At 48.1% G+C, this 24,476-nt stretch overlaps 1 protein-coding gene across 8 annotated transcripts in view; it reads right to left on the minus strand.

Moving 5' to 3' along the window:
• Window positions 1-1,341: 1,341 nt before the first annotated feature.
• Window positions 1,342-24,476, minus strand: part of PAX7 (paired box 7) — a 104,022-nt gene continuing 80,887 nt past the window's right edge. For 4 of the 8 annotated variants that reach the window (XM_063354044.1, XM_063354041.1, XM_063354043.1 and 1 more), the window contains exons 8-10: window positions 15,231-15,296; window positions 8,105-8,351; window positions 1,342-4,248 (exon numbers count right to left, since the gene is read on the minus strand). In XM_063354044.1, the coding sequence (XP_063210114.1) occupies window positions 4,133-4,248; window positions 8,105-8,351; window positions 15,231-15,296 (429 nt within the window). In that variant the 3' untranslated portion in view covers window positions 1,342-4,132. The remainder of the gene's footprint in view (window positions 4,249-8,104; window positions 8,352-15,230; window positions 15,297-24,476) is intronic. The other 4 variants (XM_063354048.1, XM_063354046.1, XM_063354047.1 and 1 more) reach the window with 1 other exon arrangement.

The following is a 24,476-nucleotide window of genomic DNA, read 5'->3' on the forward strand; positions in this document are numbered from 1 at the left end:
TCTGCAGGCATGGAAGAAATGTCAACGTGAGAGAACGTCTCTGGAGCGTGTCCCTTCGCTTGGTGGGTTGTTTGGATGAGGCGCAGGACGATTCTGGGATTCCCAGGCACCCTCAGAGTGTTGAGTTTCCGCTCAGTCCCCGTTTGGTCCTGCTTCGAGCAACTGCGACTGCACGTTCTTCAGGGTCCTGCTGTCCAACGCTTGTCTGCTGCCGATTGCTACTCTTCCATGCTCGGTTTCGTTTCGCCTTCCAGGCACCTCCCTCTGTTCTCTCCCCCCCTCCCCATCCCCCCCCCCACCCCCTGAGTTTGTCTCTTTTCAGCAGAACTGAGGTTGGCGATCCATAAACCAAACCAAACCAAAAAATACTTTGACTTTCATACATGAACGTACCTTAAAACAAAACAAAGAAACCAAAAAAAATCCCCAAATCAAACCCATCCCACCCCAAAGATTCTGGAATGTATTTTGAAAACACACGATAGGCAAATTTCTACAGTTCATCCCCCCTCCCCCTTTTTTTTTTTTTTTTTTTTTTAACTAGCACGGCACTCACTGTGTTTTTAGTATAAAAAAAATGTCAACTTTCTATAAACATACAGCACATGACCAAATTTTCAACTAATGTACAAAGTGCGACCACGAGGGAAAGGTCAGAGAATAGCTATTTGCGCTAGCATGGGGCGTTTTTCATATTCCTCTAAGAACTCTATTTACAGCAGTGCCCGGGTGTTCACGGACTTTCTGGTGAAGGTAATTGGCAAATAGGTTTCTACAGTGCTCCCTCTTTTTAATACTTTTTACTTTCGGGGTCCTGAAGTCCTCCTCGACAACACGCTCGTGGCGAGGACCAAGCGTCCGCTGTTGAGGGATGCTCAGGAGGCGCGTACGCACACATAGGAGAGGAGATAACGGCGGGGAGAAGAGAGCTGATAGGTCTTTGTGAGCAGGAGCAGCGGACGAGCAATTCTCGTGACAAACTGAAACTTCCCTTCTACTTTAGCAGGCAGCTAGGAACGCATTTGGTCAGAAATTTCAGTATTAAAGAACAAGGGACTGCAACTGCCTGGGGCAGATACAGGGCCAACAATCACCGTCTACAAACTCCATCTTCCCGTGGCAAGGAGGACGGATATTGGAAGGTGCTCCCAGATTCGGTGATTATTGGCATTTGGCCTCTTAAATACTACTGAACGTGGCAGGCAAGAAAATCATGTGCTCTCTTGCTCTAGCAGTCGGCTCAGAATGATACTGAGACACAGGAGCAATTCCAAACAGGTGCTTCAGGCATTAATCCCTACGCTGGGGTCTCTCACAGAGACACCCTTGCTCTCACCCTCAGCCCCGCAGTGGCTGGAGGCTACTGTTCTTGGGAATGACACTTAAGCCAGACTGGAATTCCAAAGGGATTTCTTCCTTAGATCAGCTCTAAAGCGTAAACAACATAAACCAGCATCTTTTGCTGCCTTCCGAGATCTCAAACTGGCGCAAAGCAGGGAGAGTGCTTCACATAATGCAACTGGTCACCTCAAGGAAACTGGTACCTTTGGCCTCACCTATACATCCAGCTGTAGGTGCCCTGAGAAAGGATGCGAAGAATGCAAACTTCAAGTGTTTCAAAAGCTTTGTGATCCAAGGAAAGTCTTTCGCAACTAGAGGGAAGCTTTATGTGTAATACAGCCGGACAAGCAGAGGCGGAATTGGGGTCTCTGGAGCATAAATGACAGCAATGCAGCCGCTGGATGCAGATGTCACCCGGCACAGAGCTTCTGCACAGAAACATGCATGCGAGCGTGTGAGAGGCAGAGTAGCCAAGCTGCTGTATTAATATGGTTTTAGGAATGTAGAGCAGGCTCTGCCACAGCCGTAAAAAGCTGATGAAAGCCATATGTGGCTCCCATAGGATGCTGAGCGACATAAGGAGCAAAACTCTGCTTTGGTCAGAACGGGTACTTGCCCACATGGCTCAAGAGAAAGCGGCTTGGTGGTTCATGATAAATGATGTCGGGGCAAGGCAGGGGACAGTTCCCCAGGAAAATGTTGTTTCAGCTGCAAAAACAAGATCAGATTGTCTGAGAAGAATGGAAGAAGCAGCAGCAATAGCAGAGAGCACAAGAGAAGTGTCTCCTTTAACAACCTAGGAGCATATGCTAGACCAGAACTCATCCGACCATGTGGTCCCCCATTATCGCCAATGGATAAAAGCAGACAGTCGCTATCCTAAAGCAGACATATAAAATAGTGAATTATAAACCCTAATGGTCTGTAGATTACTTTAAGTACTGCCTGTTGCCATTGGACTTTACACATCGGCTACTGGCTGGCACAGATTCTGTGCATCAGGGTGATTATCTCAGGGGCAGCTTTCCTCGTCCTCTCCAGGTCAAATTTCAGCGCGTTCGTGAAGTGAGCCCTCCCAACACAGGAAGGTGAGGGGAAAAAAGTCTATAATATTAGACATCTGCATAAAAATCATCAAGGATCATCACCACCTGCAAAACGGAAGCTATTTAAAAACCCATGTGGGTCATGACTTAGCAATAACCCCTTATTGTCAGCTGCCTTTATCTGAGCAGTGCGATGAGCAGAATCGTGAGCCGATTCAAAAGCGAGAGCACTGGCTGCTACAGAAAAGTGGGGTGATAAATCCGGAGAAGGAGATCTGGCTTAAGAGAGAGAAAGGCTCCACCACCAAAATGAAAAGCAGAGGGAAGTGACTGAGAGATTGAGTTACACAGAATAGGACACAAAATGAGAGGAGTGAGGGACAAGCCGGGAGGATGGACAAGGGCAAGCATTTCTCCTGGCAGCTAGAGGATAAAGAAAGCCATTGGTAGGGTAAATCTTTTCCTGCAGTACAAAGAGGTGTAACGCTGCAGCTGAGAGCACCTTTCCTTCCTAGCTGCTGTTAGAAAGAGTCTTCAGGTCATCTCCCCTCTGACTCCACGGCCACATCCATCCCTCAGTGAGACGCAGCTGCAGGAAAGCACCTTCAGAACAAGCACCATGTTCTTTCAGGTGGTCCTTTGCTTGTAGAAGAACCTGGCTTTGCAAACTAACTCCTCCAAGCAGGCAGCTAACGAACACCTCTGACTCTTCCCTCTCTTGTCTTTGCTCTCATGGCCAGCTTCTCCCCCGCTGGGCGAGAGAAGGGTCACTGACAGTCCTCGCCCTTCTCAACTGGATGGGCAAAAGCTCCGAGGCCATCGGGTGTAGCTGATGCCCTTCCTCTGTGCGGGCAAGGCCAGCGTTCGCTATCGCATCTCCTGCTGCTATCTGATGCCCATGACTTTTCAGTGATAATCAGGTCTAAATTGGTCCCTAAGAGGAAAAGTAAATGTTGCTCGTGCCTGTGCCCATAACCTCCAGTCCTCATGCAGCAATTTACATTTACACTTTCCAAAGGTCCCAGGCTGGACAGACTTACATCCTGCCCCTGCTTAGCAGCAATCTGGCCTGCTTCGGCCCTGCTTTGGGAAGCCATCGGTGAGAACGGAAAGGTAGAGCGGGGTGGGGAAATTTGCTGTCACTTTAATACATGTTTTTCTGGTTTTGTTTGTCTTTGTGGTTTGTTTGTTCTTTTTTTTAAAACAAGTTCTTATATTTGGTCCATAGGTCTTCTGTGGTCCCGAATTATATCATCCTTAACGATCAGCTTGGTTATTCCTTCCTATACAACATTCACCAAATTTACAGCAATGGAAAGAAAAGGAAACAAAATGAAACATTCCTTTTTTTTTTACAAAGAAAAAAAGATCAATTTGGCTTTGACTATGCCAACTACCTAGATCAATGGAAAGTCCTCAAGTGTGGGCAAAATGCCATGGCCAGGTAGGTTAGAGGGAGGGCATGAACTCGGGTTAATAAATGTACCCAACCCGTTGTCTCTGGCCACAGGAGGAGTCAGGTCACAGAGGCCAGGCTTGCCTCTGAGAAGAGTGCTCTGGGAAGAGCTGGATACTTGGAGAGCCCTCCCCCTCTTTCCCGTCTCCTTCACAGCTCAAGTTGGTGCAGGGTGGAAGGAAATTGGGAAGGAGTAGGGTCCGGGTACAGGTAGATCCCTGGAAGGCTGGTGGTGTTTTCTCCAGTGGTACCAAGTTGCTGGAGTGGGTTGTTGGCACAGTCGGACTCTTCAGTAAGCTTGGCCTGTCTCTACTGGTAGGAGGCCCAGAACGGCTGAATGTTCTCCCAGCTTCATCCTACGCTGTGTAGACAGACTCACGTTCTTGGCCAAATAATCAACAGCGGCTGAAGGGGAGGGGGGAAAAAAAGGAGGGTGAGAAAACAACACAACATTAGCATTTAGTGGAAATGAGGCTTTCAGCATCAAAGGGTATGTAACCAACAGATGTCGCAGATGGATTCTTACAAAGAGAGGCGCAATGCAGTGTTTGTCACAGACACGAGGGTCCTGCTGCACCCCTAGGAAAGACTGCAAACAGATGACGGCCCTGCCAGAAACACCTAGGTGGGTCTCCGTGGACCAACTGAAAAGAGCTAAAATTCTACTTCTGCCGTGGAAAACAGCGTTTCCAGGGGAGCTGCCTGAAGAGAAGCCTGAGCAGAAACCCAGCGGGATAAGCCTTCCAGCTTCACCTCCCCGTATCGTCTCACGGTGGCAAAGCCAACTCCTGCACTTCATGATGCTGGTGTAAATGGTTCCAGAGATTTCAGTGGAAGCTCACCATGTCTGGACAGGGCTTGAATCTGACTCATCCGCTGCGTGCTGACTCATGTCTGCGAGCTCTGCTGCCTGCCTTCATCCACCCTTCCTAAGGGAAACCGCTTTGCTTATCTCCATCTGGGTGAGAAACGCAGCCACAACTCCTGAGGCGATGTGTGAACCTGTGTCCCAGCTCGCCTGACTGCCCCATGGTCTGAGGGGGAAGAGGACCGGGGCAGGATGGTGACATTGCTCATTAGCTGAGCTTCAGTCAAAGTCTCTCCCTTTCACTAGCTTTAATGTCTCAAATTAGATTAATAAGGAGCTGGCAGGAGATGTACAATCGGTGCCAATGAGTAAACAAATTTCAGCCATCAACGTCTTGTCAGACGCCTGCCCCAAAGGAGGTCCCTTCCAGACACAAATTCTTATTAGACTTGTCATATCTATTAGAATTCCTTTCACGCTTCTGCGTTCCATCACCGGCATCATTAACACAGCTCCGGCCTTTGGGAACCGCAAGGACCACATTAATCTGGCATCTCTGCTCCTCACCGGCTGGGACAGCACAGGCTGTGCAAGCGCTGGCAGGCTGGCGTGCTGGAAGTGAGCAGGCTCGGCACGGGGTGAGTTATCCGGGGCCGAAGCGAGCCCTATGGGGGAGCACGGCTTCTGCAGGCGGCACAGTCTGAAAGGAGCCCAGATAAGCAAGTGGAGCTGGCACTCCTGGGGACGGGGATCCTGGGGTAGCTCGACTCTGGAACGTTGTGTTATGGTGCCTCTAGCTTCAGGTGGGGTGTACACAGGGTTAGACCCCAAGCTATGGCTCTCGTCCAGACCTTATCAGCTTGGTCCCCTGGTATTTCGGGTAACCACATTAAATAATGTCTTTGAGAGGCTGTAGGTAAAGAGCGAAGTCACTCCTTGGACACGCTGTGTGTGTGCGTGCGTGTGGTTGTGTCTCTGTGCCTGTTGTCACCTCTGCTCTGGCTGAATTCAGATGGATGCAAATTTGATGGCAATCCCATCCTTCTGAAAAAAACATGCTAAACTCCCAATATTGCTTTTTGTGCCTGTGGGAAGAGTTCAAAGGCACCAGGGTACTCCAAGCCAGAAGTCAAAGATGTGGTTTGTTGGTTTAATACAGTAGAAGCCAAAATAAAAACCAGAAACTTACCGAAAGTACCCTAGGTGTTTATTTGCTTATGTGAGAGAGAAAGCGTGTCTGGTTTTGTGTTTCTAAAATAGGAAGGAGAGAAGTGAGGAGAGAGCGATTCTCTGCAGGCGGGGTCCAAAGCCTATCAAAGCTACAGAGCTCTGATTTACAAGCCCTGGTTGTGTCCCCTGTTATACAGAACCTGCTCCCACCATAGCAACCCCCCCATCTTTATTATATCAGTGCTCACTAAAAAGAGTTTTGATGCTTTTTTGCTGCATCATAGAAGGAAGAAACATATGATTTGAACTAAATATCAATAAATAATGATCTCATGGAGGTCACCTCACACCCATCGGCACCTAAGCAGCATTTGAAAAGAAGCACTGAAGAATTAAAAAGCAGGAGGAATTAGAAGTATCTGCTAAGTACAACATGCACCGAGAAAGACACGAAAAAATGTTGTCATACCAAGGTCAACTTCATGTAAGTGATTGCTCTAACAGGACTAATTACCAACGAAAACTGTTCCCTCGCATAGATATTATTATAAATGGGGCTGATTATAAGAAAGGTTTATAGTGGAACGGTGACAAGTGGACTTATATATTGCCTGCACAGAGCTGTAAATACAAATATCTATAGACATATGTGCAGACATGCAGAATTTGCTGCTTCACTTAGATCCCACTGTAGAACAGCTACACCTGGTTTGTGCTGCCTCTGCCACGCAGCATGGCACTGGCTTTGCTGTACGAGTTGCCGTCACACTGGGTGTGACTCCAGGTCCCAGCACTGGGAAGCAGTGGCACTGTGGACGGTGCGTGATGGTTTCTCACCTACCTTCCTTGCCCCAGCAGGAGGAACGCCTTCATGACTAGCGACCTGCGTGTCTGTGGGTATAGGGCACGTCTGGACTAACTCTGTCGACCAGGCAAGACTTGCTGCTGGGCACAGGTCTGTTGGCAGCCCAGACTCTCATGACTACCAACAGGAAAACATCCCTGTTCCCAACCAAACCCAGCGGGCTCTAAACTGGACTTGTAAATTTAATGGCTAGCTAGCAGAAAAGAGGGAGCCGTGCGACAGAAATCAGGAAAGGGGGGCAAATAATATAAATAGGGCTGTGCGAGCAGTTTTTCATCAGCATAAGGAGAGGCCCAAGTAAAAATTCCTGCAGCAAACCAAGACAAACCCTTCTTTCTCTCTCCTCCTTTGCTGGTCTCTCTCTCTCAGAAAACGTAGCTCGTCCTCCTTATTTTATTTTTTACACACATGGGTGTGACTAACGTCTTGCCCAAGGGAATCTTTATTGGAAATACATGGTATTGGAATTTGTTTAAGATTTTTATCAATAGCACGTGTGTCCAGCCTCACATCCAGAAGCGAGGGGAAGGTCAAGGGGTCACAGATCAAACTCCCGAAAAACAAAAAAAGGAGGGGTGGGGGGAAGCTGCTATTGATCCCGTCTGCCGCCACAGCCGGTTCTCATTTAGCTGTAGAAGTTAAAGACATTAAAGGGCTGTGACGGAGAGGGGAATAAAAAGCCACAGCCAAATGGAAGGAAAGGTCACTGAGGACAAGCTATGGGCAAGCAGGAGCGCTCCCGGAGGAAGAGGATGCACCTTTAACCCTCCACGGATCACTCTCTCACAACACCACACTTATTATTAGTTTAACACCGGCAGGTGAGCCCTTTGCCAGGCTCGCTGGTGTTTTTGTGACCCAAGCATTCTGGAGGAGAAGCAGACTCTCCCAGCGTCCCTCTGCCTTTCTGATCTGAGGTTTGGGTTCCGGATTACAATCCCAGTCTCACTTCAGCTTTCGCAGAACCACAACCCAGTTGACACGCATTGGTTTAACGTATTTTGTAGCAAAACCTCTGGAGTTTTGCTACAAACCTCCGGAGGAAGCGACACATATAGCTCTGCATCACTAAAGGATGGCATTAAAATCCCAGCTTCCCTTTGGCTGAGCAGGGTGAACATGTTGTAGGGCTTTTGGCGAAGCAAGAATTGGAGATGGGGAAGGAGAGAGGTCTGGAAGTTGTCCTTTTCTAATAGAAATGTTCTACCTCAAATATTTCAATTGGGACTTCTGAATTGGACTGCAAGGGTGCTGGGGAGGCTGTGTGGAGCCTGGTGACTGGTGAATAGATTCCCTTTTTCTCTCTAGATGGACAGATTTCCATGGGAATCCCTTCCAATACAATATCCATACCTTCTTACATTCCCTCCCTCTCTTCTCCTGTTCCCTATGCAGGGGAATACAATCAGTGCACTTACTTTGTCCATACTGTCCATATTGGTAGCCAGCCACTGGGTCCACACTGTAACTGGTGGTGCTGTAGGTGGGAGGACAGTAGGACTGGGAAGTCGGAAGGCTGTCCACGGACTTGATGGAGTCGCTCCGCTGGCTGCAGCTGGCAGAGATGGAGTTGGTGGTGTCCAAGCCACCGTGAAGGGGAGAGATGGAGAAGTCAGCCTGGGGTTGCGGAGGAACCCCGCTGGGGTTGCTCAGGATGCTCATCACCTGGAGAAACACAGGAGACAACACGTCAATGTCTGGAGGAAAAAGGGAACGTATGCAGCTGCCTTCATGCATACCAGGGAGAAACAGTCGACATATAATGGTGCTCTATCTGTATAATATACAATATCAATACAGGTTTGGCCAGGTTGGAGAATGAAGGCCTGCTTCCACCAAATAACAACAGACAGACCCCATAGTTGGCTCCTCTGTCTCTAACGCTTTATTTGAAAGACCTTGTTAGGGATAACTGAAAAGTTCCTTCACAGCACACTCAATCTTTGGTCTTTCTTTGCTGACCTGCCAACAGCGTTAGCTGTGCTGTTCAGAACGAACACTGGAGAAAGGAATAAACTTGGGACAAACCCGCTCAACACGCACTGCCATGAACTAGCACCCCCTCCCTTCCCACGCAAAGCCCTCACAGAAGAGGAGACACATAAAACAGGGACGCTAACGACAGCCCCTTTCTTTGGAAGTCTGAGTGGGGCTTGGTTTGCAAAGGTTCCCAACCAAACCAGATGCAAACCCTTTCTGGCTTTGATGCAGATTCAGCTTTAGGGACTGAAATGTCAAAGTTTTCTTTACCCTTAAATGTTAAAGGATAACAGGTCCTGGTCCAGCTCATTTCAGTGTAGTGCTTGGTTTGAAAATGTAATTACATTTGCACACAAGCGATCCTCCTGCTTTGAGACCTGAAACAGATGAACTTTTTTTTTTTTTCTTCTTTTGCAGCAAAAATGCCAGATTTGTTCCTGTGGGTGAGTTTGGGGTAAGCCGCTGCCTACAGGCCTTCACACAAGGACCCTGATCCTGCTAGCGCTTTAATGCAATTGCCTTCTGCAATCAGCAAAATTACCCCGGGGGCTGCCAAGTTAAGAGTGTAAAGAGTTTGCAGAAGCGGGGCCGCGGCGAGGGAAGGAAGGGAACTCCCGATGCCTCTCTGTTGATCCCCGCAGCCGCCGCAGGCTGGGGAAAGGCGGGGGGAGAGGGGACAGCCAGTCACCTCGGGGGGCCAGGCCAGCGCTCAGATGCCGAGCGGCTGAAAATCTCCGAATTTAGCATAACCTTATTGACATCAATTAAAGTGGCAAATTGGAAATATTTGGAGCCTGGCAAGTGGTAAAATGAGCCCTTTATCCCCCACCAGCGGCCTGGTGAGCTATTGTGCGGAGGATACATTCTCTGGAAGGACACAAGAGGGGTTGTATAGAGCGGCGTCTCCCCTTCCTGCTCACCCCGACACCTTCCCCATCCCCTCCTCCCTCACCTTCCTGCCGGAGTCGGGGCTTAGGCTGAATGACCAGCTACGCGCTGGCCTTTGCTTTCTAAAGCTTCTCCTCCCCCCGGAAGGACTCAGGAGTCCCGCTAAGACGCTTTCTCTTGATGTGATGCCACCTCCCGACACAGCCAGCCTGAGATCCTTCCCGGGCATTTGTCTGGGAGAGAAATTCGGGAGCAGGGGTGGCTGGACACTCGCGGAGGGGGAGGCGGTGGGGAGGTACTGGGGAGGGGGTTAGTTAAAAAGCCTGGAAAACCAATCTAACCCCAGCCACTGGGTTTGTCTGCAGTGCGGTACAGCGACACAGGAACAAGCTAAGGAAAAGCAGCATAGTGGCAGCAGCACAGAGCTCAGACAGGGTTCATTCACACTCTCCTCCTTTGGGGTTTTCAGCCTGCACTGAGCTTGGAGTTTGCTACTGGTCCCCAAAAGTTAAACCTAGTTTATCTGTCTCTACACTGCGGGGCAGACAGCGCTCCAGACAGAGCCTAAATTACCTCCAGCTCTCCAGACCCTCCGGGCACTGCTTCTTAATCACAGTGATTAAGCCTCGAGGTATCTAAATGAAGTTGTTTAGCCATAACGCTGTGCAAAATGTGCCCACGGAACTCCCTGCCCCGTGACAGCCCAAAGAAAGAAAGAAGAAAGGAAATTGCATTTAAATATGCAAAACAGAGTGGATTAATATGAGAACAGGGCTGTCATGCTTTTCCATGTGGATGTAACGTAAACCTCCCTGCCTCAAGGCTTATGCAGCGGGGAAATCATGGGAGTGCAGCCTGAAGGTGGGTTTTCCAGCTGCAAAGTTATTTGTAACCTTCCACTAAAGCTGGGTCGCGAACTTTGATCTGGCTCAGCTACGAATCCTCCTCCTCTGCCCCTCGATGCCGCCGGCTGCAGGCGGACCTCATAGCTTCAGCATCGCCTTCACTGTCGGTGTGACACCCTGCACCTCTCTGCCCTGACGGATATCCAGGACGCTTGCGTATACAGCAGCCACGAGCCATTACTGGCTTTCATTCGCAAGCAGAAATCAGATGTTTAAAACAATAAACATCCTTCCTGCATGCGTGAGAACACAGCCATATGAATTATGAGTTATTTGTGGAAAGCTCCAGCTGGGTTAAGCACAAAACGTGAGCGTTTGCCCTCTCCCTGAGCCGTCCAGGTCTGAGTACGGAGGTGCTGCCCGCACCGCCAAGCCCCGCAGGTGCAGGGAAGAAATCGTGGGCTATAAAATGCAGGGCAACTGGAACCACTCACAGACCAGAGGGTTTTCTAGTGCTCTCCCTCCTGGCCATCTCCCCAAAAGAGTCAGCTGCTTTATATTACTCAAAGAAAATAAAAGGCTCTTAAAGCAAGCAGAAGTCATATTAACACTTCCGCTAAGGCTCTTTTAAAAAGAAAGGGGGATGTAAAGCAACGTTGGTAAATGAAACCCAGATTCACACTCTTCAAATTCAGAGGAGCTGAGACCAGAGAAGACACTTGCACAAATCCTAGTAAAGACAGTAATTGGCTTTAATCAGTCAGAATCAGGACTGATTCCTAATCCCAGCTCTGCTACTGACTCACAAGGGCTTGTGCAAGTCACTTACGCTAGGACTCAACTCAACTAACCTTAGCCACGTGAAGTTAAGTTTCTAGTCTCTGCTAATCCTCTAGAATCCCTCTACAGAGAGACTGACACTTCTGAAGGACAATTCAACCCATCCTAAGACCCCTTTCTGAAAAAAATGGGCTGAATTTCCCTTTGGAAATCCGTGGTGAAAGATAAGGATGCCAATATTTCATCAAGACGATGCCAGGGTGGATAATGGACGGGGAACTGTACGGAGGTGGGAGAGGGGAGATGCTGGAAGGTGGCTACAAGATGGACATCCCTGCTGGATGCTCCCATGGAGGTAGGGTGGCCGAGTGCTGCAGAGGAACCCTGGTAGAGGCTGTGGGGCTCAACTGAGCCAGGAGCCCCAAAGATCTCCGTTTCCTCTACAGCAACGCTGACCGTGGGAAGCATCTGCCTTTTCCAGGCACGCTGCGAGCAATCCGGGGCTGAGCTCCCCTGAGACTGTGTCTGCACAGGTTTGTCAGAGGACAGCATCCGATCTTCCCCACCCCTGAAGACAAAGGTGTTAGGAATAAAAAGAGTGAACTGGAGACTTCTATTCCCTCTTCGCTAGACAGCCACCCTGCACGGATAACCCTGCAAGAGCCCTCCAGCCTCAGCAGGCCCGTGTTATCTGACTTCTTGTTTCAGCTGGATAAACTCATTTTCCAGGCAACTTTTGAACTTAGGAAAGTGTGGGGCATCTGGAGAAATCCCCTCCTCAAGAATGCAAAGTCCTTTTACCTTTTCTTTTTGACCTTGCTTTCCTATAATTTATTACTTCTTGGTGCATTATCATCACTAACTAAAAATCAATACCCACTTCACATCTGTAAGGTTTTATCTGGAGGGAAATCTGCTACCTGTCCATCACAGTGACTGACAGCCTTCCCTTTCCCCTCCCTCTCATCACTTGGCTCTCTCCCCTTCTCCGTCTCCTTTCCCTTTGCTGTCCCAAATCAGTCACAGGCGTGGCGTGGGCTTGCACTTCAGGGTAAGTCAATAACAGCCATGGTGCTGGGAGCCTTCGGCCTTGTTTCTCCCCTTTCCGGAGGTCATTTGTCATGGGGGAGAGGGGGTAGGGGTCTTAGTGTGTTGGGGAGACCAAGGTTAATGCACAAAGACCCTCCTGGATGAAAGAGCCAGCCCCCCCGCCTCGCCTCCTGCTGCTGCCTCCCTCCCCACCCTCATCTCTGCAGCTCCCCCCTGTTCCCCCCCCCCCCCCGGGACGTTTCATCACTCTCTCCCATACTTTAAAAGAAGGGGAGTTAAAAAAATGTAATTAATTCCCTCCATTTCTGAGCTGGCCCTCAGGGCCTCTGGCCGTGGAAACTGTAGCAGGGGAAATGTGCACCCTTTATGATAAACGAATGCGGCTTTGGAAAGGGAAGTGCAATTAGGGCCTTCAATCTGTGCAATCAGGCCTTCAGATTTTAGGTTTGGGGGTTGGGGGGGGACGGTTGGGTGTGTTGGGGGGGGGCAGGAGGGGCTCAAGGGGCAGACAAGTGATAGGGAGAGATACTGCTTAGATAGAGAAGGGTGTGAAGGCATCAGGGAGATGGAGGGAAGGCAGCAGGTAAGTTCCATGATGAAACCTTGCCCCCGCAGACCTGGCTGATGCACCTACTTGGTTGCTGCAGTCAAGACCTCCACGGGAAATACCAGGGCAGCCCAAGCCATGCCGAAAAGGCTATAGATACATCCTCCGAGTCCCTACACCTCCTGCCCTGCATTACCAGCTTGCTTTAGGCTTGCTAAGATACCCAGCCGATAGAGACATCAGGCCCCGGACACGGCAGGCTTTCTATCTACGCTCAGTGATGCTACGCTGCCCCATGAGCAGGAGGACACAGAGGTGTTGTAAGGAGACCAAACCCTGGCAAACAAAACGATGGGGAGGCAGGAGCCTGTGGAGAGCATTTTCCAGAGTGACCCCTCATTCTGTGGTGTCTCCATTTCTGGACACTCGATTTGACACAGCGCAAAGCGTCCAAAATCAGAGGCTGCCTTAGAAAAACGCTGCATTTAGAAACTGCTGAGCCTGGCTAAGTTCTGAATACAGGGAAGACGTAATGATCTGCAACTAGCTGAAGGGTGTTAACTCCAGAGAAGCTGTCAGGTGGTCCCACAGGAATGCAGACTGGATAGAGGGCAGAAACCAAAAGGGGAAAACCAGAGGAAGGTTCTCCTGGCAGCAGGTAGTACTTCTGAGGTTGTGGTACTGCTTTCCTAGGAATGGGTAGAAATCCTCTCTCTTTGGGAAAGGCTGAAAATGTGATCAGTTACATCAGGCAAAAAGCACAAAATTTCTCTGTTGTGAAGAGTGTTTGTAGGTTGAAATCTCTCTTTGTTTCAGCTTCTGTTGTGTCAATATTTACACCACTTCTGAGGGAATGGAAAGTCTGCCAGGGCTCTGATGGCCGTGCTGGGAAACATGCTGGATCTTAGGGATTTACTAACGACAGGGACCAAGCTAACGAATCACTCCGAGTTCCTCCACGAGAGCTTGGTCTCTCTGCCATTTGTGGTTGATTCAGCTTCTGCTCTGGTAGGGTCATGCTCTGTCCTCCAAGACTGTTCTGAGCTAGTTGGTGGGGACCCAGCTTAATCTTTTCCATCTTTATTTTGCAGCCTGTTCAGCTAATCTTTTCCTTCTCGCCTGCAGAAGGCAACCCTTCCTCATATTAATGTTTTTGATCTCTGTGGATTCATTTTCAGGTGGTGGGAAGAGTCGATTATTCTATACATACATTAAATGGAAACAAAATGAAGAGGTGACTGTAGGACTACTGAAAGCCGAAGAAAGAGTTGGGAGGAGATAAATACAGTTTCCCCAAAGATCTTCACTTGAAAGGAGGATAAATATATGCAAATATGCCCCTAGGTAGGACTAAAATGACTTATGTAGCAATCACTAACACTGCACTCACAAACCCAAGCAATTAATTTTGAATATTTTCTAAATCACCAGACCCGGCTGAGTTGTATCCCAATATGTCAAACCAATCCAGTAAGTACACCCATTAAATATGATTTTGCAATCAAGCCAAGGATCCAGAGAGTGCTTCACACTTCGTGAACCTAGAAAATGTCTGATCCGGGTAACTGCAGTCCCTTCCATCTAACGCTACTTCCAACTAAATTTTGGAGCCCAGGGAGCAAACTTCACATTAGCCTCCTCTAAGGGTAACTTCACTGACTTCAAGCACAGTCCTGATTCACACTGGCATAAATGAGCAGGTGATTTAACTCTCTCTTTTATTTTGTTGTGAGTTAAAGTTTAAGAAACCTGATGCTCCACTGCCCCAGCTTTACCTCATCTAGCCAGGTATTTATAATCCATCCATCAGCATGTTCCTAGTGCTACAGAGAGCAGTGTTATGAATATGAGCTAACACAACCTCACAAGTCCTTCCTTCTACAGAAGGACTCCGGGGCTGAGGTGGCTGCTGCTGTATAGCAGTAATGTCTCATTTTCGTAACCTTCCCCACTCCATTGGAAAATATATGGAGGCCAGCAAAATGCCTTTCCCAAGGCCACGCAAAGTGTGTCTGAAGCAGAGCCAGGAACAGAACACAACGTGCCTGAACCCTTTCTGGCGTGTATGGGACAGATCATACCAGATCCCTTCAAAGTCATCAGAAATGGTTACTGTGGGCCTGTGCTTGGAAAGTGGTACAGTTTGGCAGTGAACAATAAACCCAGAAATATCATCAATGCCTTTCAGTGACTTAAAACATCTGAAGGATGTTTTAGCGCCATAGGGGAGTGGTCTAGGACACAGCGGGTGAAATGGAGATGAGCGTTTGTGTCCTAAAATGACCCTGTTCACTTGACGGATGAAGAACTGCCACACACTCATGATGGAGAGGGCTTGGGGAGATGCTGGGGATGAGATGGAGCTGGGGATGTGATGGTGAGCTGCAGCAAAGCAGACCAATGCAGGCTGCACAAGGGGAGGATTAGAAAAAAAAGGCGATGGGAAGTTATTACCTGATTGTTCAAGGCTATGGTGAGGTTCCACCTGGAGCACTGCATCTTGTTTTGGGCACCCTGCTTCTGTAGAGATGTACAAATTATGGAGAAGGTCTAAAGAAAAGTTTCTAAGCTATACAAAAGAATGGGAAGGTCTTAGCTATAAGGGGAAGAGAATTTGCTTAAGTCTGGATGGTGTGGGAAAGAGCAGTGGGTTCTTCTTGCAATGGAAATACCGTAAGGAAATCAGAAGCCCCACGGGGTTATACATCCAATAAGGGCTATGAGGAATCCTGGGGTAAAAGTGTAATTTGGAGGGGAAGGGCAGAGGCATCACTGTGAATTACATTAAAAACTGCTTGATCTAGAAACGTGAGCCACTATCCCTGGAATTAGGGCACCAAACTCTACTATCACTTAGGTAAAAGCAGATGGCAAAGTTTTTAGTAGTCTGGATAACCAGAGCGGAAACAAAAAGACATGCCAGGCTAGTGCGGGCTGCTTAAGGTAAAGGGGGGTCCCAGTTCTACGAGCATCAGTTTCACTAACAAGCAAAATCGAGAGACATGGGCTCACCCTTTCCAGAAACAGGAGACACTCAAGCCAAAAGGCTAACTAGTGCCTTGCCATCTTGAAACTGTCAAAGGGGTCTGATTTTCATGCACTGCTGAGTATCTCCCCTCTGAAAATGGGCACTTTGTGCTTTACTGACTAATCGTTGACATCATTATTCACCTTGTACTACCTAAGCGTGAGGTGTTTTCCCCAATTAAATTGGAATTGCTACGACATTTTATATAGAATAACCAAAAGAAGGCCAATGCTTCCCAAATGTGCTGGTCGGCAACCTGAGCCACCTCATCCTCCTTATTTCCAGGCAGTAGACCCCATTAACAAAAGTCACCACAAGCAAACTCTACCCTGATGCTGTTTTCCCCGTGAATACGTTTCTCTGTGAAGGCCAAGTAAATACATTGGAAAGAAAAGTTTCCATGGAAAAATCCCTTTGTTGAGATACGGGGCTTCTCTGGGCAATGTTACACAGGGTATTAATTGCAGGAACATCAATCTTGCTTGTGGCATTTTGGAACCCACAAAGTCACCTGGGATGAGAAAGCAGAAAGGCACAATCACGGAAAACTGGAATTCCTAAAGATTTCGAAACCGGCAGAAGGACTCAGGTTAGGAAATTGGCTGGGCTTCTGTCTCTTCTTCTGCACCTATTTGTCCATTCTTAGGGAAGCTCAGACATGCTGATGGCAGGAGGGGAACGAAAAGCTTTTGGGTCTTGGTGAGAGATTCAAAATACCAAGAAATAAACAAACACACACCAAGGCTTCCTGCTAAACCAGCCCTAAATCTGTCACTGTGCATCTGCCTGATGTGAAGAACGGAGATCACACAGCACAGCTAAGTCCCAGGCAAATTAAAACTGTTTTATAAACTTCAGTTATTCCTCTCTTCAGCAGCCCCATGCCGGCAGAGACTAACAAAGACAAACCAAAATTCACAGAAAGGTCTCCTCTTCCCCTCCTCCCTTTCCATTTCTCTCCCTCATTTTATTATTATTTTTTTCCCCATTTCTCAGCTAAGCTGATCTGTGCTCGCTCACTATCACAACCCCCCGCGGACACTGGTAATGGAGTGCGGGTGCTGACTTACTGCTTCGAAACAAGATTTCCTGAGATCCTTTGAGTCTGCTCCATGCCCCCCCCCGCCTGCTTTTCTCTCTCCGTCTCTCTCTTTTTGGAGAGTGGAGGGGAGCCTCTATAAATGTGAAAGGAGCTACACTACAAAGAATCCCCCGAGTGGCATATCCCAGCCCCAGGCGAAGCTGCTTGGTGCACTGATAGTCCTGCGTATCTGCTCTAGGACTCCTCTTTCTCTTCCCCTCCCTCTTTCTCTGATCAATCAAGGGCTGTAATCAGTTAAGGTCCAGCTTAACTGCAGTGTAAGATACACCAGTTAAGCAAAGCCAATGCCTCCAGGGTTCCCATCGTAAATACGGAGAGGTCATGGGGAGATGAAATAACCCTGATAAGTTCGGCAAGTGCAGGGCTAGCTAGGCTCGCACCAAACACTTAATAACTCGAGCTGGCAAAAGAATGGAAGAAAGGGAAAATCTGAAGCGCTTCCTATTGCCAGCTCCTCTGCTGCCTGGTTTGCTTGCTCTCTCCGTTCCCTGCTTTCCCGGGGGGGAGGGCTTGGTTTCTCCTTTCAGCTCACCCTAATGAATGAACAACCCAGACCCCAGTCCTTTCTGTGTGCGCCTCAGCTCAGTTTGGATCTCCTGAGGCTACCACAGGGATGAATTTTTAAAGCCGGGACCTCTTTTTCCCTCACCCTTAGGAAAATCACAGCTCCTGAATCCAAGGAAATGCCTTTTGCAGCCCTACATAGTGCCATGTGCTGTTCCTTTGGACTTCTCTCCGCTGCTAGGGAGCACTGTGGTATTTTCAAAGGCAGGGAGCTGCTTGCTTTTGCCAAATGTGAACCCCAAAACCCTCATGGGATCTGAACTCGGGGATGACGGAGCTGCATCCACCAAGGTGCCGAGACCACTGGTGTGGAGGCATGAGTGTAAACAAATAGGAGAAAAGAGAAGAAAGTGGGGACGCTTGCTGAAAACACTGGCTTCAATAAAGGATTACACTTACAGCTGAGATGTTCTAGCTCAACAGCCTCTTTCCCTGTTTTGCTCCATAGCAATACTTTTCCTTTCTCTCCAGAAACGTCCGTTCTCAGACATGGTCTGAGCCCTTTGTATTCATTATTTGTAATCATCTTTACACCGAGTTTGTGCTGTGCTGGATCCAAACAGCTTATACTTTCATAATGCACTTCTCAAAGAGGAGGCTGGGGACACTTGGACTGTCCAAGGGACTTTCCTGTGCAGGACAAGCTACTGTCTGCTTCCATTTCTGAAAGCTCAGAGCTCATTTCTGCTCTTCAGATGTGAGAAATCTGTCAGGATTCAATCACCATCAAATCCACACCCAAATTCTACCTGGTCTTAATCCCGAACTCGTGACTCTAGCTCAACACAACATGAGGGTTGGATCCAAATACCACTGTGCCGGCTCCCGTCTAATTGGGCATTGGCCCACTAGGCATTACAGATAGGGAAAAAAAAACATGTAGGATTTATTAAAAACGATGCAGACACACAAAGAGCAGAACAAAATCTTTAACCAGAAGCGATAAGAAAGCCCTAAAGGATTTGAGTTTAGATAAGTATCCCTCTCAGAGTCCTCCAGCTCTTTAAAAGCTATTTGGACTGGAGTTCTCCTGTGGTGTTATAGGTGCTTACTTAAGCAAGGGATGAGATTAATTCTTCCCTGGGTATTTCGGCACTCCTGCACCTGGGGTCTGCCGAGGAGCAGCACAAACCTCGTTAAGTTTGCAATGATTATGTGAGTAGCCATCACTAACAGGTCAAGTCTTTGAACAATAAAGTATAAAAGTAGAAGCTCTTGGGTTAACACATCATTAGCTGCGCTCCCTTCTCATTTGTCTAGCACAATTTTATTTTGGCTACGTCTGAAGGTACCCCAAAATAAAATATTTTTCAGAATTATAATACGAAGCCACCAAGAAGTGATTCTGAGCATCAGAGTAGCGAAATGCCTATTGTTAAAACCTTGGTTTTCTTATGAGCATCATTTACTGCCATGAACTAAGTGATTTTTAAGGCGAAAAAGATACACTGATGAAAGGTAGCTGTCTGCTGGCAAAGCTATGTCTGCGCCAAAGGGAAGGGTCTTACCTCATTAAAATTAAACCTCTTCCAAACGAAAACAGCAATACATTTACTAAGTGGGTATGTAAACCAGCACATAGCTCGCAATCCTGTACAAATGCAAGCAAAGAACTTTATACATTAACCCCACAACTCCTGGCTGAGCTACAAGCTCTCTCTTATGAAAATGTCTTGATCAAAAGCCTCCAAAAAATGGTAAATCCTCTAACTTGCTGAATAGAATTGTGCCCCTTGCCTGTCCTCCTCGCTGCAAGAGTGACGGTATCACACCCTTGTATTACTGGAGCAGAGTTTTTAAGGCATCTCCTGCATGCAGAAGTTTAAATGCATACAAGCCAGTGCTGATCCAGAGATAAATGGTGGAAAAGGGATTAGAGATACTTAGCGGAGGAGAGGGAAGACTCAGGAAGGGCTGATTATTTTAAAGATATGACTATTTAAAGATAATGATTGCATAAATTTAATTAATGCATTTTCATGCTGCAAATGGCCGTTTTGTAATTAATGTATCTGGCCTCGCTAAGCATGGGAGATCACATCTCCCAGCCCCCCCTCCCTTCTCAATTCCCCCCTCCGCCTCTCGTTTAATGAAAGACAGAAAGCAGATGACAGAAACAATTTGTCAGCCAGTACGGGTGTCAGATGCCTAATTGGTTGCGCTGAGTTAGTGGAAAGTAAAGGGGGAGAGGGTCGAGGCTGGGGGGGCTCTTTCCTCTTTATCCGAGGCTTCAGGGTGGGTGTCTGTATTGGGGGGGGGGTGAGCAAGGGGGTGAAAGTGTTTCTTGTTAATTGATGGAGATTAGGACACAGATTGGCTGTGGCAGAGACTGGGCAGTGACAAGAAGGGAACAGGAGAGGCTGGTTAACACCCGTGCAAACAAGCTGCCATATCTCACAATACGTTAAGTCCCGGCAGCATTGACAACATCAATGGTTATCTCCCGCGCTCCCCGCTCCCGCCGCACCCCAGTATCCCCGGTCACGACTGCTGGGGGAAGAGCTTAGTGCATGGCTCAGTGGCCCTGGGCACAGCTCTTCTCCCTTTGGTTTGCACCCTCTGGCTCAGGGAGGAATCGGGACCTTGGCCGAAAGTTGGGGACCCTGGGGAAAGGGTGCTGCGCTCCGGAGGATGCGGGCCTGGGGCCATGGGCAAAGCAGAGAGGCTGAAACCCAAAAACAAGACCACTGCCAGGGTCTTACTTGCCCTAAGCCATGCCCTGGGTTGAGACCATGGCGTCAGTGTTAGCACCTAAGAGATCCTCGGAAAATCCTGTCTCCTCCTGTCCCTGCCCCACTATGAGACTGTCTTAAAAACTGCAAGATTAAGCAAAAGTGGAGTTAATGTATGTACCAGCTGGTGCCTGAGCTTTGTGGGTGCATTTGGGTCACTGGTAATAAAGCCCCCACCCGATTAATTCTCCCCTGGTCATTAGTTGGAGAGAAAAACCTCCTGTCCAGACAAAAAGGCCCAGGAGGCTGGAGCTTTCTGTATCAGGGAGCCGACCCCCTGAACTCCAGCAAGAGCTGAGCATCCCAACCCTTACAACACCCCCTGAGAGGACAGAACAAGTGCTCGCCAAAGTCACACCTACGTAAAAAGCAGAAACTGTCTTATTTTTGCACCATTCTTTTTTCTTCAAAGATTTCTCTGCCCTGCTTTAATGTATTTATCATCAGCACTGGGCAGAGCAGGGCTGCCACCTCTCACCTTACAAGTGGAAAAACGAGCCCAATAAAGGCTAAAACTTGAGACAGCGCAGCAGTTTATGGGGGAGCAGGAATTCGAACATCCCAAAGCCAAGGTTGATGTCCTCATTCCAGACAGCCTTGTAATAAGTTAAGCACAGAAATGAGAGGAACTTCAAAACATTAGCACCATACGATGCTGTTTAGTGTATCTTATATCTTCCTTTCCCTGGGAGATAGAAGAAAGTTTTACAAAGGTGGGAACGGTTTTATCAGCTCTGTTTTACTGCCACGCACAAAAAAAAGGTGAGGGGTAGAGAGTCATGGGGAGAAAGAGCTAAGAATAGAAAATGTTGAGTTTCCATGCTGGGCTCTGATCACATTTAAACACGCAACCCGCAGCAATGAAAATACTGCTAAGCTTCTGCATTATATTACAGGTCCCTCTATAAAAGGTTTACAAAGGGTCGACAGGTGATGAATAAATGTTATGAAAAAGATAAACAACATTTTCATTTTGATGAAAGAAAGCCTTTCAAACAGCATAAATGCAAATGGAAAGGAAATGGGTGACGGATACAAGAGCAAATGCAAACTTTTGATCGAAAGATCAAAATGAAGTAAACCACTGCAATTTGTAACAAAAAGATCTTGAAAATAAAATATCTGGTTGCAACATTTTTGTCCTTTTGTTTATATATAGAGAAAAATAAATTCTCCAGAGAGTCCTGACTGAAATGAAACCATTTTGTTCTTTCCAAAATGTCCCAGCACCCCGTCCCCTCATCCGCAGTGATCTCCGTTATCCTTTCCTCTGCAGGGTGAGCACGTTACAGACACACGACAGGGCTTGGTGATTTATAACCGAAGCCGTTCCTATTGCTATTTATTTGTGTTGCAATGACACAGAAGTGCTGCAATCAAGGCGCATTTCCCACTGCATGAGACCCTGCACAAAAAAAAAAAAAAAAAAAAAAATCCAAAAGCTCCAAAGTGATGGATATTTCAGGTCTGGGGAGTGATTGTCTCCCCTTGGTCCTGGCTCTCTTTCTGCTCCCATTCCAAGAAAGCAAAGCCAGAAGAAAAAGAAAGAGGGGGGAAGGCACCAGATTCCTGCATCTCTTCTCCTGAAAAGTCATGAGAGGAAAAGCCAAGTCTGGTCCAACCCTAAGAATGAAAAAAAGGGCCTAAGGTACTGCAGATAAAAGGGAAGAATGGGAATTATTAATTATTCCTTTCCAAAAATTCACCATGCGCAGGCACTGAAGAAGCACTCAGCATCTGCTTCCATCAACACCACCCATGCACCCCCTGGCACAGCCCTCAGTCCACGCCTAGCTTTTTCCTTCTGGTTTATAAAACACCAGTGTGAATCATGGAGCTCTGCCGGGGAGGAATACGGTCTCTATTGTGTATTAAACAACTGCTAAATGATTACAAGCACCATATTGGCTGCGAAAAATAGCAGGCTGCGGTGAGTTGCGCCTGTCACGTCACTGCTCCTGCTTGGCAAATAAGTTCTAATGCACAATTGGTATTTATTAGATGACATACAACAACTGTCTCATTAAATCAGGGCTTGAGCGTAGGCCGGAAGTCTTAATTTAAAGTGTCACCAGCTATTGAAATCAAATGGTTTAGGCAGGAGCGGAGTGAAGAGAAGGGGGAAAAAATGGGGCCTAAAGAAGCAGGAAGCAGTCACCGGTCCTAACCCATCGTTTCAAACGGGTTGCGATTTCTCTGCTGGTGTGGGCACCGGTTCAAAAAAATATTTGTTCTGCATTTGCTTTCTCTCCGTGCACTTTCAAACTCTCCCCCTAATAAACGGTTGGGCACCTTTCTGTGTGTTTTAAATGCAGCGTCGAAAGCAAAGGTTAATGCTGGAGATTGCATTCCAATTGAAAACGCGGCAACCGGTAAATTTGGTTTGTTTAGAGTGGAAATGCTTGAACTGCTGTAGATGGGTGGCGGGTGCGAGAGCGTGGGGAGAGGGGGGTGGGAGACGCTCCCTGCGCCCCGGCTCCTCTCCGGACAAAATTAAATTTCAAAGTTTAATGAGTTGCGAAGGGCGCTGGATTAAAAAGCCTGGTCCCTGCGCTGCCAAAACCGAAGCAGTGCGATGAAGAGAGAGAGAGAGAGAGAAAAAAAAAATCCCACCAAACCCAAAACGTCAGGGAACAGCGCAAGTGAAAAATGTCAGGGCAAATTGCTCTTGACAGTGTTAATATCTGCACCTCATAGCAATAATTACATGTAAATAAATAGTGAAATAGCTCTCAGCTGGAGTCTGTACTCTGAGTGCAGATGCCACTAACAGCCAGCTGGGGACCTTTCGCTCTTCGACTGCCGTTTTCCCCCCTTTCTTCCCTCCCTCCCCCCGTTTCATCTATGCCAGCGCCGAGAGAGAGCAATCGCTAGCGACTGCAGATCTGCTCACAGCCCTCCCCCCTTTCTCATGGCACCGCGTTCACTCCCTTTTCATATCACCCTCCCAGCCAGGGGCTGCTGGCGACTGTCAGGGAAAAGTACGTGGCTTTTAGCCCCTTGGCAGGGGAAAACAAGCTTTACCGGATTCACGTCTGGCCATCGCGTTGAGTAAAGCTGAGGGGATGGGAATGGTGTGCCTGACTATCCTTCCATCTCTGTGGGCTCCTAAAAATGTCAGGAGGGATGGAGCTATCTGTTTCAAGCACTGGGATTATGTTCTTCTTATCACCAAGGTTGTCTATATTTCAAAAGGACACCGGAGAACACATGGTTTGGCATCAGGATGCAAAAAGATGCTTCGTTTCCACAGGAGACGCATCTCACACTGCTACCAGTAGCATCCACAGAGATTTATAAGTCTGAGCCGGTGCCTCCAACCCTTGCCCAAGCACAAAATGCATTTCTACAAACCCACATCGCTCCTTCCAAGGGCCTCTCTGTGAAACCACCATGGCCCAAGCAAGGGGGGAAAAAAACCCACTGCACCATCAGCATCGCCAGTGAAGGTGGGCTGGAATCAACCAGCACCTTTCCGGGTTCCCCGGGCCCGGGGGATTTGATGGCAGCCTAAGAAATCACAAATGACACAGAGAGGGTGAATATCCATCGACTATTCACTGTCACTTCCAGTACGAGCTCTCGAATGAGTGTAGTAGGGGTGAAATCCAAAGCAAATGAAGCAGTGCTTCACCCGGTGGAGAGTCAACCTGTGAGACTCCTTGCCACAAGAAGCAATGGCTGCTAAGCCACGCGGATTGAAGAGGAACCTGGATAAGTGCTTGGAAGAAAGGTCCACTGAGGATTACCAGACAAACCACCTTCCTTACGGAAATCCCCTGAGCTGAAAATAGCGAGAGGCCGGGAAAGTGCCCTGTTCTTGATCCTCATGAGGAGTCTGCTTATGGTCACAACTGGAGAGGACCCACCGAGCCAGGCAGAGCTTGGCCCCAGCCATTCTGATTATCACCGAGCTCTTGGCAGCCCCGAGGGAAAGCTTCCCATCATCTCCCAGCACTCGGCTAATAAGGGCAAAGGGCTGTGGGCGTCTGAGTGGGGAGGGAGGAAAGGAGGACCCTAAAGGACTAAAAATAAACATACAACTGCATACAAATACGGAATTATCAAGTATGGAGCACTTTTACAGAGAAGGCCTTTTGGACTAGCAAAGGGCCTTGACAGAGTCTCGGGTTCCTACCTTGGATTTAAGCAGGATAAAAACCCTGTGCCTCCATTCTTGGCCATGGAGATAACAACCTTCCCCGTGGTACCATGAGGAGAAACGCATCCCAGGATGATGAGATGCTCAGATAGTATGATGAAAGCCTTAGATA

Source organism: Chroicocephalus ridibundus, chromosome 16 (genome assembly GCF_963924245.1).
Source record: "Chroicocephalus ridibundus chromosome 16, bChrRid1.1, whole genome shotgun sequence".
Classification (NCBI taxonomy): Eukaryota; Metazoa; Chordata; class Aves; order Charadriiformes; family Laridae; genus Chroicocephalus; species Chroicocephalus ridibundus.